General features: G+C 41.1%; 1 protein-coding gene across 3 annotated transcripts in view; it reads right to left on the bottom strand.

The window, feature by feature from the left end:
* The window catches only part of MSH3 (mutS homolog 3), a 1,766,808-nt gene that overhangs the window by 1,094,119 nt on the left and 652,283 nt on the right, over positions 1-20,406 (bottom strand). For all 3 annotated transcript variants that reach the window (XM_069224514.1, XM_069224522.1, XM_069224532.1), the window contains exon 10: positions 104-218. In XM_069224514.1, the coding sequence (XP_069080615.1) occupies positions 104-218 (115 nt within the window). The remainder of the gene's footprint in view (positions 1-103; positions 219-20,406) is intronic.

Here is a 20,406-nt window from a genome sequence, read left to right as displayed (position 1 = left end):
AATCTGAGAGGCTGTAAACGTACTGAATGTAAGATTAGTATACAAATTATACCTTGTGTAAAGTCCTTGAGGGATTGATGTTGAATGATAAATGTTGACATACCTTGGGTTGTATAAAATCTTTTCCAAATTAAATTCTTTGAGATATTTAATCACTGCTGCCAATGAACAAATTACAGGTTTTTCCATGTTCAAAATTTCTGAAAGTTTCTGAGAACCTAAAACACAAAGCAGATTTCAACTGTGTTTAAAATGCATGTGCTATTATAGAAACAGTAGAATTCACAATTGATGATTAAGGCACAAAATACTCATCAAGAGCCACAAAATAGTTTTGTAAGGAGCTGTTGCATGGATCAATGGAAGAGGCTAGCTGATCTACACTCATTAAAGGTGCAGAGTTAGGCCAGCTTCTAAGTGCTAAGGTCCAATCAAAATATAGGATTCAGAAACTGGAATTTTTCAGCGACCTTCCCAATCCTCATTTTGCCTGTATCCTAAAGTTGTGAAAGATGTACCGTCCACGAGAGAACACAGATTATTCTGCAAGATATCTATAGAAAGCTAGTCTTTAGAAGATACCTAGTCATTTCTTAATACTAACGGCTAGATTGATTGTGTCTCCACTTGTTATTTCACCCAAGGAGGATCCAAATCAATCCAGACTCAACCAGAATTTGAATCTGAACAGTGATAACTATTTACTTGACAAATGCAAGTGATTGATAATCTATTAATTAGATGACACAGTAACACGAGGCAGCAAAGGTCGTGGTTATTATGAATTTGTTACAGACCGACTTTCCGCTTGTTTGTGGCCAAACACATAGTACATCCATAACTGCTTGCCGGATCTGCATACAAAGCACGTTTGCACTGCAATGCCTTTCAGGAGATGTTTAAGGCAGACTGCTTACTCAACATTCAGATAAAACTGAAGTCTCATCTAAATAAAGTCAACATTACTTTCAGTATTTGAGGATGCTTCACTGCTAACCAGTCTTGCAGGTGTCTGTTACTTTATTATCATTTCATAGAGAGTCTATAGTAAATAAGCAAAACTAGAAAAAAAATATATAGTTGATTTGTTCAGTGTAACTGTGCTTTTGTGTGCGTGTGTTTGTGTAGATGGGTGTCATTGTTTTGTTGGTAGTGTTGCATGTATGTGTATGTAGAATCCATGGTGTGTGTATGTTGTGTCATGGATGTATGGGCAATGTGTGTTTTCTGCATGTAAATGTTGTGAAGTGGTGGAATAGCAACGGATATTAGTGTGTATGTCGCGTTGTTGTGTTGTACAGGGGGACACATATGGTTAAGGTACAGTGTGTGTGATTGCAAATACCATCCTACCACATATCTAATGGCTTCTATTTCTGCCCGTATCTTTAAGAAACAGATGAACTATCCGCACAACAACCTCTGAGATATCACCTAACATTTCCTTTCTGTAGGCTTGGTTGGGGAGCATACCTGTATTGCGTACAAGCGAGCTTTACACAGCACAGACGCAAGAAGTACACAGTACAGTCAGTGCAGATAATTCAACTGTATCAGCTAGAGATGAGCGATAGGCTGTCGGTATCAGAACCAGAAGTGCACCAGTTGTACCCTTCAGTTGTTCTTTTTCCTTCCCTCACCTTAAAAGCTGCTTGATTCTAAATACATATAAATAATCCAAACCTTCAATTGCCAATGCAGAACGTTGATCTTTAGTGGTGACAGCTCAGCTTGACCCAAATGTTTATACAAATTAATCTGAAGAGTACGCTTCTAATGTAGGAATTTGCAGAATTCTGGTACTGTTTGTCAATTCAAACAAGCATTGACAACGGTTCTGGCAACAGCTCTGGCTTTAAGGTTCAATGTATGCAAACATACGCATGCACAAATTATCACTGTGTAATCTTCAGCAATACACCACAAATGTGGGAATAAGGAAAAAAGACGTAAGAGATACAGAAGGAGGCAGGCTGCACAAAGATAGTGCACAAATAGCCTATTCAGAGTTGTGTACGCACGCATTTAAACACATCACCAGATTAATGTCAGACCTATTGGGTTTTCCCAGGCACCCTAAGTGTAAAGGATGTACCAAGACATGTGTCCCTTGTTCCTGGCACCATAAGACTCAAGGTCTACCTCGATGAGGCCCAAGAGGCCGGGACACTTTGCGTTTTTTTCAGTATTCTGTTCGGTAGTTTAGCAATCTGGCTGGAATGTTTCACCTCAAGCAGAAACAAGCCTGATTTGCATTCGTCTGACCCTTGTTTATGTTGAGAAAAAATAATTAATCACCGGTGGAGGAGATAAATTCAAGCATTTCTCTCATCACAGTTGTGTCTATCTAGTTGGAAGATGTTGCAGTTGTTGTCTCTACTGTGGAGGCTGTTTCTGCTGTGAGTGCTGCTGTTGTAGAAGCTGTATTACTGTTGTCTCTGCTGCAGTTACACTTATGGTTTCTTCCTGGCAGCTTTGGTTGTTCCTGTCACAGTGTAAAGCTGTAGTCACTGCTGGATCCATACTGTAGTCACTGTGGTCCCTGATATGCTAGCAGGTGTTGTTTCTGCGGTGGTACCTGCTGTGCTTAAAGCAGTTGTCACTGTTGTTATTGCTGCTGTGGTTACAGCTGAGTAGCTCCTGATGTCACAGTTATGCCCCATTGTTTCATCTATTGTTGCTATTGTGGTGGTGGCTTTGGTCACAGCTGCTGTTGCTCCTGTTGTGGTAGAAGCTTTTGTTGTTCATCTTGTGGCAACACTTCTAGTTGAAGCTGTGCTTACTACTGTAATTACAGAATATGTCGCTGCTGGGGTCTCTGCTATGCTTGCAGTTGCTGCTGCTACTGTGTTGGTGGCCGTTTTAGCAGCAGTGGTGACAACTGCTGCTGTGGTGGTCTCCCTTCTGTTGTGGCAGCCGTTGCTGCTGTAGTGATCACTTTTGTGATGGCAACTGTTTGCTGCTGTGCAACTGCTGTGCTGTTGTACCTGCTTTGTTGTGAACTTATTGTGAAAGGAATCTTATTTGAGGTACTCTGTAGTCCTTGTAACTCATCTGTGATGGGGAATTAAAAAGCCGAATGGCAAGTGGAGAAGTTTAAAGTTCCCATGTAATGTAGTCTAAGTGCAATATGTTGATGATCTACTGGCCACATTTAAGAAGAAACAGGACTGTAAAATCAATACCATTGCCATCAATTAATTTAGCTGAAAATGGAGATAACGTTTCCCCTACTAAAATGCAGCACTGTAAAAATGAAGCCATCTACTTTGGACACCCTATTAAAAAATGTGTCAATAAAGTATCAAAGAACGCATTCCTGCAATTCTGAAATTGAGTCGGATGACCACCCAGACGGAAGTTTGGATGTTTCTTGGAATTGTTGGGCACTATGGTCAGTGGATTCCAAGCCATTTCTTGATTGCAACGCCTTTCATAAGGTTGACATGTAGCAATGTCCAATTTCTGTACAATTTGATGATGAATGCATTGATACATTTAAGAAATTGAAAGACAGCTTGTGTAATGCACCCACACTCACAATGCCTGATTACAATTTGAAATTCTTTTTGTTCTGCCACAAGAGAAATGGATGTATTCATTTGATTCTTACACAGAAATATGGAGGTTCAATGTGCCCTGTGGCATTTCTTTCTGCTGGATCCAGTCTCTATAGGTTTCTCAGGTTGTTTGAAATCTTTTGCACCTGCTTGTAATGTCACAGAACAAAGTGAAGAGATTATGATGGGCTATACTTCAAGAAAGAGAACCCAGCATATAACGAACAGTAGACTGACTCATTATGAGCAGATTATACTAGCAGCAGAAAATATCAATATTGAGAGATGCAATGTCTTGAACTCAACAATCCTGCTTCCTATTTTAGACGAGATGTGAAGACAGGGAAAATAATGATGAGATTGATGATGAACCAGACCATGATTCTGAGAGAGCGTAGCTTATATACTTAGAAATTAACATGAAAAACTTGTGAACTAATGTGTAATAATGCTGCATAGAAAACGTATTAATGTATTTTGCTAAACGTGCGCTTGAAATGTGCCCACAGGGAGTGGCCGCCAATATATACAATGACTAATGAAACTTATTAAGAATGATAACATGTTATGTTGAAATATGATTTTTGACTAATATTGAAAGGTTATATGTTGTTCTGCTAATAAATCATTAGGCCTTAGTTAGTATGAGTTGAAGCCTAGCTGCCTGGTTTCATATTAAATGTGTTTTTTCTAACGTGCAGTGTGCTGACTTGCTGAAGGACATGAACTCTTGTTTTTCCAAAGCTAGGAGATGAATGTAACTGTAGTAGATCCGTTCTCATGAAATTCGACTTGCTTAGTGAAACATTCTTGCTGACTGCAACAGTGTAGACTATTCGCAGGTACAAGGTCGCCTAAACCGGTACAGACAATGGAACCACTGACTAAAGATGCAAAGAGGACCACGAGAGAGATGAAATTCATACCGGACATTCTGCCCGCTGAAGACGTCAATCATAAGGACCAATAAACTATGTGAGAACTGTTATGGGGTGACAAATTAAATGAAGTCATTGAAACCCTATTGGAGGGAGATAGTGGGGTACAAACCCCAGACCAATGGAAAATGAGGGGACTGTACAATGGAAAAGGGATAAAAACCCTTGACACAAGGAAGTAAATCAGAACAGGAGAATAGGCGACTAGGAGATAGATGAGAGGGAGATGCGGTTGCATTTTGCTATTACCCAGACACTTTGTTACTCTGCATAGAGACTTTGCTGTTTGGTTCGTCAAACCATCCTTGCCCTTATATTGCCCATTTACACTTTACCTCCTTAGGAGGGAAGTGCCCCTCTTTGCCCGACTTACTGCATTCCTGGCTGATGGCGAATCAACTGATGTCCTGAGGACGAAGACCGAACCTGTGTGCTGACCCAATACGGAGGGTAACTATATGACAATGATATTGTAATTGTCTGTTTGCTTTTCCTTTCTAGGTACCAACTGCTTCTTTTGACAGAGACCAGTTAGATGTTTTCTAAATTGGTGTTGCTAAATTGTTTTGCATGCTAATGCTAATTCGAGGATAGATGAGGGGTTCACTAAACAGACGCAAATAGACAAAGGACTGAACCTATGCTTTGTTGAATAATGTGATAATGATTCTCTGCTAAGGATAACCTATGTTGACGTCGTGCTATATTCTAATATTTGTGATTCTTGCTTTGATGAAATCTTATCAGAGTTGCTATATTGTGACTATGCTAATGTGTTTCTTGGTTTTGAGATTAATAAACTTACTAGTAGAATTGTAATCATTAGGGAATAAACTTCATATAATAGTACTAAACTGGTGTGGTTATTCATGTCCGAAAGGTCATGGTGGTTTCTGAGTTTTATTAATGACTGACTAATTTGAATTGTCTTATTACAGTAAGCCTTGATGAAGTTATTGACTTATTGATTGACAGGTTGATTAGTTATCCCGTCCTAAGGTGTCTTCAATCAGGGTCAAAAGATTCATTGGCCTAATACGAGTCCCAAAGTGAGCAAATTAAACATAAAGGGACGCGTTAGCATTCTGTTAGCAGAGCGACGGTTTAGGCCCTTGGGGGCCCTAGGACGAGGGACTACTGTTTAAAAGTGTTTTTTCGAAATAATGCAAATTGGAGGTATGATGCGTTTCTAAATTCCCCATGACTTTCCCGGAATCTCGGAGCTCGCCTAAATCTCGGTGTTCTAGCATGTGTGGTGTAGAATTTGCGCTTGCTCAGCTTATGCGTATTGCAGGTGATTTGTGAAGTTTGTGTGAATTTAGGTCAGGTAATGTTGTTTTAGTAGGAGTGGGCGTACTCCGCAGTATGAGAGTAGGGAAGTCGGCGAACTTCATATGAGTGTGGCGCTTTGTGCTAAAAAATTATACACATGGTTCTGGTAATGTGCGGACCCGTTGTGGTCTAAGACTCCGGAGTATATTGACAAGTGTAGGAGTCACTTGGATTTATGTTTTAATTTGTGTGGTTTAATAGGTCAATCAGGCGTGGTTGACAAGTTGAGTTTGAGTCAAATTGTGTGAGTGAAACCTTCGACGGAGATTTGGCAAGTTCTAAAGTGACTAGAACAAACCATTGACAAGTCGAGAGTAGGATTTGCGGGTCAAATTCTGCTTGCGAGTGCGGGAGCTGAGAAGGAGAGAATAGCGGCCGAAGCTTCAAGTGAAATCTCTGTAAAGTTCTGAAGCGATTGTGTTACCCTTCCTGTAGTAAACCGGCAAATTTTGGGTTTTTGTTGTTAAAGGTGCTCGCAATATATTGCATTAGTTTTGTGTGAGGAGGACAAGCCGCAAGACTTTGTCAGCCTGCAGTGTGTGTGAATGTGACGTCATTTGAGCCGCGTTGGGATGGGTCAGTTGCTGAGAGGGGTCACGCATGTATTGGCAGCCGTCCGTGAGAGGCAATAGGTTGAGAAAGGTGGGTGAAGAGTGTTCTTTGAATTAAAGTCACTTCCTGATTAGATTTTAAAACAAAATAAAAGATGCAAAAATGAAGTTTTTCAAGGCTCTGAAGAATGCTTTGAAGGGAGATACATATATTACAGCAATTGTGGGAGAGCCTACACGCCTGAGGGTACTCCAGCTTATATTGTAATGGAGGAGAAGGGAGTCGCGCCATGTCTTTGGATAAAACAATGGTGCAAATTAACAGAGAAGGAAGGATGTTTAGCGTTTCCGGAATACGGGACGTTTAATGTAAGATTTGGGGAAATTTGCGAATGATGTTAAGTGTACAAAAACCGCCTCTGAGACCAGCTCAGTATGAGGCATTAGCAATCTGAGATTTGATGGTCATACAACAGAGACAGCAGAAATTTGAAAGGAGAATGAAAAAAGCAGAAAAGACTTTAGCTGAGGCTAGATGGGATAATGAGAGCAGGATGTGGAGAAGGGGAATAGTTGACGGACTTAAAATGTTTCCGGCAATAACACAAGAAGACGAGACACAGGGAAAGAAGGCTACTTGTAAGACAGACAAAGGCTCTAGTAAGCCAAAGGAGACTCAGAGGTCTTGGGCAGACGCAGATGATTCAGACGATGAAGAGTTTCTAAATCAGTTTTTACATGATCGCCCGCCACCATATGCCATAAATGATAACGTACAGAGCACTAGTGTGGGTTCTGAAGACCCGGCACAAAATAAGGGCATCACAAATGCAGGCCAGACAAGTGATACAGTTTTGATACAGAATGGCGTCAGTGTACCCACTGCACCAGACACACAGATACAGTTGCAGCCACCACAGATTCAAAGGATTTATCCTGATGTTCCAGTATAAAAGACAACTACGAGTCTGATGGTGCCGCCTGATCCGGTATACACGAGATCAAAGTTAGTGCAGATTGAGCCAACTCCACAATTGCTGCCCCAGCCGCAGCAACAGGTGGTTCCGAGTTACACTTCAGTTGCAGGACTGCAGTCAGTAGCTACAGCACCAATGATGAATCAAGCTATGGGAGTTAATGCTCCACAGGGTTTGGGACTTGGTCAGACACCGGCTGCAATATCATTGCCAATTACTGTTTGTCCACCAGTACCGCTGTATGCCCAGGGTAAGCCTCGCGTATGTGATTAGGGAGTAATGACCCAAGAGGCAATAAGAGGAGGGTCTATAGGATACTTGCAGGGAGAACAGACAGTTGAAAGGTCTAGATCCTTGTTTGACTTTAGTCCGATTGGGATTCCATTGGAGACAATGAGACAAGCAGGGTTGGGAACACTAACCCCACAGGTAATGAGTACAAATACGACACAGACACCAATGGTGCAGTCTGGAAATATTTCATTGCAGGGCTTAACAGTGCAACAATTGAATGAGTGGTTGGACAAACTCAACACTCCGCAGACTACTGCAGTGACCACAGAGAGGTCAGAAAGTGAAGAATACCTTAATTTTGTGAGACTGGGTGTAGAAGCCATGGAACTAGTAGAAGGAACAATGGGGGTGAACAGACTAGAGTCATACACGGAAGCAGAATTGAGGTATCTGTGCCCCAAAATAACTAAAGAAGTGAGCAAGGTGCATCAGAGGTTGGCAAACCTGGCAGATAAATACAACATTGACATTGAGAGTACTAAACATTTGAAAAGAAGTTACAGATTAGACTTCGAACCTAAAGATTTCCAGCACATGAGGTCTACCGGAATGAAAGCGCATCTTGAAGAAATACTGCAGAGTACTCAAATTTGGGGAGCCCTAGAGAAATGGGAAGGCAGATGGGCAAAGAAGAGAGATAAAGAGAAAGGTGATGGTCCGGAACCAAAGCAGGCTAAAGCCGCACCGGACACGAGGACAATAAAAATGTTACCAATGAGAGGAACAGCTGGAGGGGTTCTAGTCCATGTACTGTGGTCTAGAGGTGACATTCTGTCATTCACAAATGACTATCCCAGGTTGAGGGAGAAGCCAATAGAGTGGTATCAGCAGACAGACATATTTGTGATGCTTGCTAAATGTCTCTGGGAGGACTTGAATACCCTGTTTGAAATAATAGTTCCACCTGACTTGTGGCTTGAGTGCAAGAGTGGCCTAGATTGGCCGACAGAGAAGCCGGCAAGGGATAAGGTTACTGGAGCACCATCCGCAGAAGTGTTGAGGTATTATCATAAAGTGATTGAGTTCTTGAAGCAGAAAGTGTCGCCGAAAGTGCCTGATTGGCCGAAAATCGATCGAACATCACAGGAGGCCAAAGAGTCGATTCATGCTTACTATGAGAGATTGTTGAAAGCATTCAAACATTACAGCGGCACTGAGGTCACTGAGCCGAAAGACATGAATCATCTTGTGTTCAGGTTCGTTGAAGGGCTGAGGCCAGATGATTAAAAATCATTTGATCTGTTGGCAAGCGAAGCCGATTGATGTGGTGTTGCAGTATGCGAAATACTGTAGTGACGAGATTAAGTTGAAACAGAGAAAGTTGAAAGAGAAGGTGATGGTGATGCAGATTAAGGCAGCGCAAGCAGGGATGCAGGTAAATGGAATACAGCAGGTGATACAGCAGCAACCGCAGGGGAATGGAATGTTTCAGGCACAACCAAGAGGCCGAGGACGAGGAGGCCTTGTGAACCGTGGTCCAGACTTGAATACTGTTGTGGTTCAAAATGATGTGCAGGGGATGAAAAAGGTGTCACCATGTAACGCGTGCGGGGGCGTGGGGCATTGGAAGCGGGAATGTCCAATGGTGGTGCAGGATGGTGTTGTTCAACAAAGCAATGATGTCAGTACATTTCAAAATGTGAAGGGTCCAAAAATGAGGGGCCAAAATCCAAATTTTCAGAATAACATGGTGCAGATGCAGGTTCTCCAACCTGTGCAACAGATGCAAATGCCATGTGTTCAACCAGCACAAATGCAGCAGGCACAACAACAGATTCCCATGGTACCTAGACAGCAAATGCAGATACCATTAGCTCCAATGGGACAGCAACAGGTGATGCTTCCTCAACAGGTCACAGGTCAAACAATGAGTCAAAATAACACAGTACAACAGTTCCCACTGCGTGGTGAGGATGGAATAAACGATGAATGGTCGGATGATTGTTCAGACAGTCAGGAGTGCAGGCTTGCAGCTTCCCTAGAAGTAGACCAGAGGGGACCCTATGTAGAGGGAAAGGTGATGGGTCATAAGGTTTCGCTCCTAGTTGATACAGGAGCTACACGTTCTACAGTTAGAAGTGCAGAGGTTCCGAAATTACCACTTTCGGGGCGTACCATAAGGGTGGTAGGAGTAGCAAATCAGTTCCTGACAAACCCAATTACAGATCCGGTCCAAGTTGAGATTGGTAACTTCCAGGGATTACACAAATTTGTAGTCTGTGACTCGAGTCCTGTATCTTTATTGGGAAGAGACTTACTGTGCAAATTTGGTGTTCGATTACCTGTTCCAATGAAGGGATTGAGGTGCAAACAAACAGTGATGATGAAGGGGAAGATGGTCCGTTTACAGAATTAGAAACGGAGACCGCAAATGAGGAATACCCTTTGATAACCCTATTCCCGATGCTTACAGTGACTGACTTACCCCCTGAGGTGCAGGTAACAGTGACAGAGAAAGTGTGGGACCTGACAGGAAAAGAAGTGGGACTAATAAAAGGAGTAGAACCGGTTAAAGTAGAGATAAAGCCAAATGCTGTGTTTCCCCAGGTACCGCAGTGCCATATGGCACAAGATGTCCTCATTCAAGAAGCGCAGATAATTGTGGACTTTGTAAAGCAAGGGGTTCTGAAAGAAGTGCTGAGTAGCCCGTGTAATTCACCAATAATGGGTCTGAAAAAGCTTTGTGGGAAAGTTCGAATTGTGCAAGGCTTGAGGAAAATAAATGAGATTGTGGTAAAGTGTTGCCCCATAGTGCCAAATCCAGCTGTGATCATGTTTCAGGTTCCGTGTGATGCAGAGTGGTTCACAGTTGTGGACCTGTCTCAAGCATTCTTTTCGGTGCCTCTTCATGAGGATATCCAATTTCTCCTCAGTTTCAAATTCCTGGATAAGGTTTACAATTGGTGCAGAATTCCTCAAGGGTTTTCTGAGTCACCTTCCATCTTCAATCAGATACTGAAGAAGGACTTGGAGTCATTGGAACTGCCTTTCAGTTCGACTCTAGTGCAGTATATTGATGATTTGTTGATTGCGTCCAGAACAAAAGATGACTTCAGGTATGACACAATTGCCTTACTAAACCATTTGGGAAAGAATGGACATAAAGTGTCCCCAAAGAAGCTGCAATACTGTCAGAGAGAGGTGAAGTACTTAGGTCACCTGATTGAGAAAGGGTCAAGGAAAATATCCAAGGAAAGGGTGACAGCCATACTGCAGATGAATCCCCCGACAACAAAAAGAGACGTTAGGATGTTTTTGGGAATGGTGGGCTACTGTCGTCAGTGGATCCCGAACTTCTCGATTATCTCTAAGCCCTTGATATGACTGACTGTCAAAGAAGTTCAGAATGGCCTGGGTGCCATAACCATGTCTGAGAAAGAGATGAAGGCATTCATGGAATTGAGGGAAAGTATGTGCAGGGCACCAGCTTTAGGTATGCCTGATTACACAAAGCCATTTGTACTGTTTTGTCATGAACGTGATGCTTGTTCTTGGTCTGTCATGGCACAGGTCCAAGGAGGTGCAAACCGCCCAGTTGCATATTTTTCAGCTACTTTGGGCCCAGTCGCAGCAGCCTTACCGGGTTGTTTGCATGCAGTTGCAGCAGTTGGTCAAAGCCTCACCCAATGTGAAGGAATAGTGATGGGACATCCTTTAACAGTAATGGTCCCACATTCAGTGGAAATTCTGTTAACACGAACCAAGACGCAGCACATGACGAATGCACGCCTAACAAAATATGAGACAATTATACTGGGGTCACCTAATGTATCTCTTAAGAGAAGTACTGTATTGAACCCGGCAACTTTACTTCCTATTGAAAATGCAGACATTGATGATGCCGAGGAAGTAGAACATGATTGTCTTGAGGTAACAGATCTGTGCACCAAACCAAGACCCGATATTAAAGATACCCAACTTGAAGAAAATGATTACATTTTCTTTGTTGATGGTTCATGTTTGAGAGACTCAGTAGGAGTACTGAGAGCTGGGTATTCCGTGTGTATTCTGCTCAAGTGGCTGAATTGATTGATTTCTAGAGCATGCCACGCAGCTGAAAACCTGAAAGTCACTATCTATACTGACAGGAGATGCGGATTTGGAATTGTACATGAATTTGGCCAGTTATGGTCACAGAGGGGTTTCATGACCTCTTCTGGTTCTCCAGTGAAAAATGCCGAAAAGATTAAGGATTTGTTGCATGCGATTCAGTTACCTCTTGAAATTGCCTTGGTGAAATGCAATGCTCATGTTAAGTCACAGGACTTTGTGTCAATGGGAAACGGTTATGCAGATCAAGTCGCAAGGGTTTGTGCATTGAACTGTATATTGTTTCGAGATCATTGGGAATTGTTACCTGAAACTGAAAATGAAACATGCTTAAACTTTGCATTAAGGGTGGTTGACACATTAGATGAGCTAAAATCCTTGCAGGGACGTGCTAGCAAAGAGGAGAAACGTTCCTGGCAGAGAATGCAATGCGTACAAAGATCTGATGACTTATGGGTTTCAGAGGAGGGAAAAATGGTTTTGCCAAACAGTCTTTTGTCACAGTTTTACCATGGTCAAGCACATGTTGGGAGAGATGCAATGATCAGGTTGTTCAAAATTGATTGGCTCAATCCAAAATTCAGACAAGCTGCAGAGGTTATCTGTCACAGGTGCATTATCTGTCAGCAGATGAATGCGGGAAAAGGGACTGTGGTGAATTTGAGCCACATTGGGAGAGCCGGAGGTCCGTTTAGCAGAAAGCAGATGGATTTTATTGAAATGCCTGTGTGTGGAGGTCTGAGATATGTGTTGGTGATTGTGTGCATTTTCAGTCACTGGATTGAAGCTTACCCTACACACAGGAATGACTGTCTCACAGTAGCAAAGCTCCTACTTAGGGAGTTAATACCACGTTTCGGGTTTCCGATCTCTTTAGAATCAGATAGGGGCAGACACTTCGACAATGAGGTGATTAAGCTCTTGTGTGCCGCATTAAACATTGAGCAGAAGCTGCATTGTAGTTATCGCCCTGAAGCATCAGGACTAGTGGAGCAAATGAATGGTACCTTGAAGTTGAGAATGGCAAAAATGTGCGCAGCTACCAATTTGAAGTGGCCAGATGCATTGCCCTTAGTGTTGATGTCAATGAGAAACACACCTGACAAGAAAACAGGACTGTCTCCTCATGAAATTCTCATGGGCCGAGCTATGAGATTGCCCGCAGTACCTGCAAATGCTCTTGTGAATATCACGGATGATATGGTGTTGGACCACTGCAAGAGTCTGGCTGACGTGGTCTACTCTTTTTCTCACCAGGTGGAGGCTACCACATTGCCACCGATAAGTGATCCAGGTCACACCCTGAAAAACGGTGACTGGGTGGTTGTCAAGAAACACGTGAGGAAGTCGTGTTTGGAGCCACGTTGGAAGGGGCCGTATCAAGTGATACTGACAACTACTACTGCTGTGAAATGTGCAGGTCTTCCAAACTGGATACATGCCAGTCACACAAAGAAGGTGACATGTCCGACTGATGAGGAACTTGAAGTGTCCAAAACAACAACTGCAGAGAAGGAAGTCTCAGGGCCGAAGAGTATTCAAAGGGGAACTGAGACTGAAGGAGAGCCCGCTGAGGATGGCTTAATCACTCAAAACGAGATTCAGAGGGGTGACGGTGAGCCTGTCTCACCTGGGGTATCAGGGGAACTGACAAAAAAAGAGGTTCTCCCAGAAGCAGACGGATACAGGTTTGAAGTTGAGCCCATAACAGACCCTGAAGGTGAAGGGAGTGAGGCAGAAGGAAGTCGAGGTGTTCTGACTCCTCCTGAGCCACTTGCAGAGCCATCAAGAGAAAACACCAAAGCACAAAAGGAGGGCGCTGTTCAACGTCCTGAAAGGCCAAGCAGAAGGAAAGTACTTAAAGGGGATAATTGGCCGGAGCCACAAGCTGCAGGAGAGAAAGTGATCCCTAATGAAACAATAGAGGAAGAAGTTGACACAACCAGGAAAGAAGATCTTAGTGAAGGAGAGTTGCTAGGTGATCGCAAATTGAAAAGAAAGAGTTGCAAACAGAAGGTACGCAGGTCCTGAATGGGCGTATGCAACACCAGCTGAATGGCAACAAGAATTCTTGGTGTTCTATTTTGATCGAGAGGAGCCAGGTCAATACTACGGCACCTGAATTAAACCTTAGAAAGAGACTGTGTTGAATTGAAATTGAAAGCTGAAAAGCTGAGAAAAGAGACTGATAAATTACCGAATGTGAAACTGTTAACCTGAATTGACTCTAAAAAAACGATTGTGACAAGCTGCTAACCTGATTTGACAAAAGGGTCATGGAGTGACTGAAATGCTGTAAATACTCACAGAAAAAGAGAGACTTTCCACCGAGAAAAAAAAACAAAAAAAAAAGAGAGCTTTTATATCGTCCTCAAGTTGATTTTTTGCTTTGTATTATTCTGCTACCTGATTCTTTACAGATCATGAGTTATACTAGAGATAATAGTAATAAGTGTAGGATGTGTGGTTGGTTGAGTGCTATTCTGGGTATTGTGTGTACAATAATAATTATAGGTGTGATTGTGAGAATGCCATTGGTGGATAAGAATGTGACTAACGATGCTTCAAATCATGAGACTGCTACACTGACACCATGGGAGAGGTTTGAGCAGGATGCAAAATACTTGCATGAGGGAACTAATTCAAAAGGGGAACTATCTACTAATGTCTTCTATCACTTGCTGAATGAGTATGTTGACACAATGGATACGAAGAATTGCTATGCGTGCACAAAGATTCCTTCATCAGTACAAGAAGGGGTTACTTATCATAGTCTGCCATTAACCTACAGGATAAGCTGTAGTTTGCTGTTAACAAGATTCTATGATCGAGAACACGTTCAATACTTCTATTCTAACTTAGATGTAGTGTTTTCCTTCGTGCCTGTGATTGAGTTTCTAAATAAATTAGCTAAAGAACACAGCAGAAAATTAGTGAGGGGTTTCTTTGAGCCGACACTGACATTTGGGACAGCTTATGCACACCGCAATAACCTAACCTGCCTACTAACACCTGTAGAAAAGAGCTTCTTAGATCACACTGATCATAGACGGAAAGCATTAAAGGAAAGGTTAGAAAAGGGATTAGAAAAATGCACGCTTGCAAATGATTATGCTTACACTGCAATAAAGACACAAGGCAAGTTAGCTATAGATGCATTACATGTAGGAAGGCTTTGTATATATAGGCCGAAATCTGAGCATGACACTTTATTTGTGGGAACGAGTGAATGCAGGCATGTGTTTTTGTTTCAGAGTAAATGGACGTTCATGTTAAATGGACAAGATCCAGCGATCCCTGGGATCTATTATATATGTGGACTTAATGCTTATTACCGTCTTCCAAAGGGATGGTATGGGACATGTTATTTGGGAATAGTTTTCCCAAAGATCTACCAGATTGATGACTTAAAGCAAATTCCTTAAATGTCTGAATTACAACATATTAGACAAAAGAGAGATACAGCGGCTGCTGTCGGTGACATATTTGGAGCCATAATTCCTTCAGTAGGGGTTATCTTAAACTCCATAAAGATTCGAAAGTTGTCTACTATTGTGGATAACATGCTGACAAACTTCACAGGGGCCATACTCCTGATGGATACTGAACTTGCTGCGGAAAGAGCTATGACTCTTCAAAACCGGCTTGCTTTATACATTCTTTTAGCAAAGAGTGGCGGAGTCTGTAAAATGCTTAATGCGCTCCATTGTTGTGCATTCATTCCTGATAATAGCAAAAAGATTAGAGGTATGCTTACTAACCTAACAAGAGATAGTGCAGATCTGAAGGAGCTGAAGGAACCTGGAGTTTGGGAATAAGTTGGGAAAGGAATTACCAAAGTAGGGAATTGGTTTAGTAGTATTTGGAATGGGGTTCTTGCAAAAATATTAGGGGGTATGTTGATTGTCCTGATTTGTCTATTTGGACTATGGTTATCATGCAAAATTAATAAAAGAATTAAAAGATTTGGCAAAACGTAATAAAAGAAAAGAAGAAAAAGAAAAGGAGAAAATGTTCAAAGAAATTTGGGAAAGATCACATGGGGAGGAAGAAACAGATGTGCAATCTAAAGAAAATGAAAGATTGTGAAGGGAAAGGTTTTGTGTGATGACAAGTGTCATCAGAGGAGGGACTGAGAGCGTAGCTTATATACTTAGAAATTAACATGAAATGCTTATGAACTAATGTGTAATAATGCTGCACAGAAAACATATTAATGTATTTTGCTCAACGTGCGCTTGAAATGTGCCCACGGGGAGTGGCCGCTAATATATACAATGACTAATAAAACTTATTAAGAATGATAAAATGTTATGTTGAAATATGATTTTGCACTAATATTGAAAGGTTATATGTTAAAGTTCTGCTAATAAATCATTAGGCCTTAGTTAGCATGAGTCGAGGCCTAGCTGCCTGGTTTCATATTAAATATATTTTTTCTAACGTGCAGTGTGCTGACTTGCTGAAGGACATGAACTCTTTGTTTTTCTAAAGCTAGGAGATGAATGTAACTGTAGTAGATCCGTTCTCATGAAATTCGACTTGCTTAGTGAAACATTCTTGCTGAATGCAACAGTGTAGACTACTCGCAGGTACAAGGTCGCCTAAACCGGTACAGACAATGGGACCACTGACTAAAGATGCAAAGAAGACCACGAGAGTATGAAATCATACCGGACATTCTGCCCGCTGAAGACGTCAATCATAAGGACCAATAAACTATGTGAGAACTGTTATGGGGTGACAAATTAAATGAAGTCATTGAATCCCTATTGGAGGGAGATAGTGGGGTACAAACCCCAGACCAATGGAAAATGAGGGGACTGTACAACGGAAAAGGGATAAAAACCCTTGACACAAGGAAGTAAATCAGAACAGGAGAATAGGAGACTAGGCGATAGATGGAAGGGAGATGATGTCGCGTTTTACTATTACCCAGACACTTTGTTACTCTGCATAGAGACTTTGCTGTTTGGTTCTTCAAACCATCCTTGCCCTTATATTGCCCATTTACACTTTACCTCCTTATGAGGGAAGTGCCCCTCTTTGCCCGACTTACTGCATTCCTGGCTGATGGAGAATCAACTGATGTCCTGACGACGAAGACCGAACCTTTGTGCTGACCAAATACGGAGGGTAACTATATGACAATGATATTGTAATTGTCTGTTTGCTTTTCCTTTCTAGGTACCAACTACTTCTTTTGACAGAGACCATAGTTAGATGTTTTCTAATTTGGTGTTGCTAAATTGTTTTGCATGAAGCCCAACATGCTAATACTAATTCGAGGATAGAGGAGGGGTTCACTAAAGAGACGCAAATAGACAAAGGACTGAACCTATGCTTTGTTGAATAATGTGATAATGATTTTCTGCTAAGGATAACCCATGTTGACGTCGTGCTATATTCTAATATTTGTGATTCTTGCTTTGATGAAATCTTATCAGAGTTGCCATATTGTGACTATGCTAATGTGTTTCTTGGTCTTGAGATTAATAAACTTACTAGTAGAATTGTAATCAATAGGGAATAAACTTCATATAATAGTACTAAACTGGTGTGGTTATTCATGTCCGAAAGGTCATGGTGGTTTCTGAGTTTTATTAATGTCTTAGACTAATTTGAATTGTCTTATTACAGTAAACCTTGATGACGTTATTGACTTATTGATTGACATGTTGATTAGTTATCTCGTCCTAAGGTGTCTTCAATCAGGGTCAAAAGATTCATTGGCCTAAGCTAAAACAAGTCCCAAAGTGAGCAAATTAAACATAAAGGGACGCGTTAGCAATTGTATTTAAGTGACTGAGGTGTGTACAAAACCAAGACCAGACATTAAATAAAAAAATCTTTGGAAATGGTTGATCTGACACGGTTTGTTGATGTTGCTTCCTTAAGAGACCAATATGGAGCACTGAGAGCTGCTGACACTGTCATTTGGGACAGCTTATGCACACCACAATAACCTAACCTTCCTACTAACACCTGTAGAAAAGAGCTTCTTAGATCACACTGATGATAGACGGAAAGCATTAAAGGAAAGGTTAGAAAAGGGATTAGAAGAATTCACGCAGCATGCTCAATTTCTGAGACACTAGAAGCGTCTTCTCTGCCAAATGTAACTTCATCTCAAGTGGTAAGACTGGAGGCCTTAACAAGGGCTTGCTGTTTGTCAGAAAATGTGAATGTGACAATTTATACAGACAGCCAGTATGGTTTTAGAGTTGGCCCTCACTATGGTTTGGTATGATCACCAAGGGGTTTTATCACCTCTTCAGGATCCCCAATAATGAACGTTTTTTTTACATATTGGACAAGTTAAAAGCTATTAAAAACCTATAGAGATTGTGGTAGTTAAATGTATAGCACATACATCTGGAAAAGACATGGCTACCCTTGGGAACAAATATGTGGATCAAGTGTCAAAATACAGATGTGCAGGAAAACAAAAATGTTAAGTTCAAAATGCAGAAATGTGATTTGCTTCTTTATGGATTGAATGCAAACGTCTTTGAGCAACTAGGATTAGAAAGAAAATACCCCAGAAAATGAAAAGAGAAAATTAGAGAGACTAGACTACAAGAAAAAGTACCAGGATTTGTATGTAAATGATGAGCATAAGTATGTGCTACCAAACTCAATGTTATATCCTATGTGTAAGTACTTGCATAACTGCCCACAGGTAGAGATGGTTTGGTTACGATTTTCAAAACTTACTTGACAAAATACAGGTTTTCAGTACAATTGATGTCTTGTGTGTCATCTAAATAATCAAGGCAAATAAGTTACTATTATCAATCATATTGGCAAATCTTAAGGCCCATTTATAAGATTTCAGGTAGATTGTATTGAGATGCCAGACTGTGATGGTTTGAAGTATGTCTTTGTAATTATCTGTTTTTCCTTAAATGGGTTGAAATATTTCCAAGAAGGAGAGTAGATAGGCTCTCAGTGGCCAAAATGTTGTTGAGTAAGGAATGCACTGTAATCCGAAAACACATTTGCAAATGCTGTTTGGACAAGCGTTGGAAGGGCTTTCTCAAGTGATCCTGATGACAAATTCTGCTGTGAAGTGTGCAGGTGTGCCTCAGTGGATCCGCGCTGCTCACACAAAACAGTGAGAGCAGTTGAAGCTGTGGAACAATCAGGTGGTTCAAAAATAGGCACACAAAGACAAGCTCAAAGCCAAGCTTAAGTTTGCATCTCAAATCTCAAATCCAGAAAGGGGTAAACAAATCAAGAATTTCAATAATGTTTAAACTGGTGAAGAAAATGAGCAAAAGTAACCTGAAGGGAGGGGGGCAGGTTGGTGAGAACTATGATGAAGAACCTGAGACTACTGAAATCCAGTTTCAAGACTGACATCAGAGGGAAGAGCTGTTACAGTGCAAGAGTCAAAGGCATGAGTGGCAGGAAGAACAAGTAGTCTCTGATTCGAGCAGTGAGAAGTTGCAGTTGAAGATAAAAGTTACAAAGACCGCCAAGGGAAAAATGTTCACTGTGAACATAACAAATAAAAGAGAACTGACCAGAGTGCAAGTTCAAATTCATGTTTGAATCTGAGTTCAGGACAAAGTATCTTGGACAGTAAAGAATCTCTGACACAGACTGTGGCTAAAAGAGAAAGAGTTGAGGAAGATGTTCCAAGGAAGAGAACTGCTATATTAAACACTGTAAACCAAAGAAGAAATCTGAGAGACAAATAACTTCTGAAACTATTGGAAGTAAACCACTGGTTGCAAAAGATCACTGAGAAAGAGTTCGAAATAAAAAAATGTGCCTCACCTGATTAAGAAAATTAAATTGAGTTGGAAGACTATTCTTTTGTGAATCATTGTCAGTACAGGTCTGAGGGTGAATCAGAGACTTAGGGCCTGATTACGACCTTGGCAGAGGGGAGGACTCCGTCACAAATGTGAGGATATCCTTCCCGCTGTTTTTCAAGTTCCATAGGATATAATGGAACTTGTAATACTGCTGATGGTGTATCTGTCACAGTTGTGACGGAGTAATCCCCTCCGTCAAGGTCCTAATCAGACCCTTAGTTTGAAGCACCAGAAGAAGCACCTTTTGAAATAATTTTGAGACACCTGTTGAATAAAGAGACCTGAAATATGAAGTTAATATTCAAAATGAAATGTTGACGAGTACAGCCAAGAAGATTATTTAGAATTTTTTGTTCTGATTATCGTTTTAATAAGATATGAAGAAACATAGCATTGCTTTAAAGAAAATGTTGTTGATTTTTGGATTTTAACACAAGTAAAACTTTTGTCTCAATAGAAGATGGAATACACAAAATGCTGTAAAATGTTATTTTTTAATAATAGTAGTGTTAGTGGGACTGTTGTTGTGCTTACTAACTCCTATGGGATATGTTTCAGATCACAGTAATAATGCTATTGTTGGAATCATTACTAAAAGAGATGAGCTAAAACACGATGTACCTATACATTGAGCATATTTAGATAGTGGATTTCAAGAAAATGTGTATACGAAAATGATCAGAGAATATGTAGATATAACTGATCGACTGTTGGAGACACCTTTCCTAGATTGAGAATGGAGAAGAAAATGAGAGGTGATATGTGTATGGAAAGGTGCAGTTCATCAAAGAAGGCAAAATAACATTTGTAGGTGAGTGTCTGTGTGATAGAACTTATGAAATTATTGGAGATGGGATCAGAGGGAAATCTATACTGAG

The sequence above is a fragment of the Pleurodeles waltl genome, chromosome 1_1, assembly GCF_031143425.1.
Source record: "Pleurodeles waltl isolate 20211129_DDA chromosome 1_1, aPleWal1.hap1.20221129, whole genome shotgun sequence".
Taxonomy (NCBI): Eukaryota; Metazoa; Chordata; class Amphibia; order Caudata; family Salamandridae; genus Pleurodeles; species Pleurodeles waltl.
Note: the sequence above shows the minus strand (reverse complement) of the source record. Positions and strands in the feature narration are given on the sequence as shown.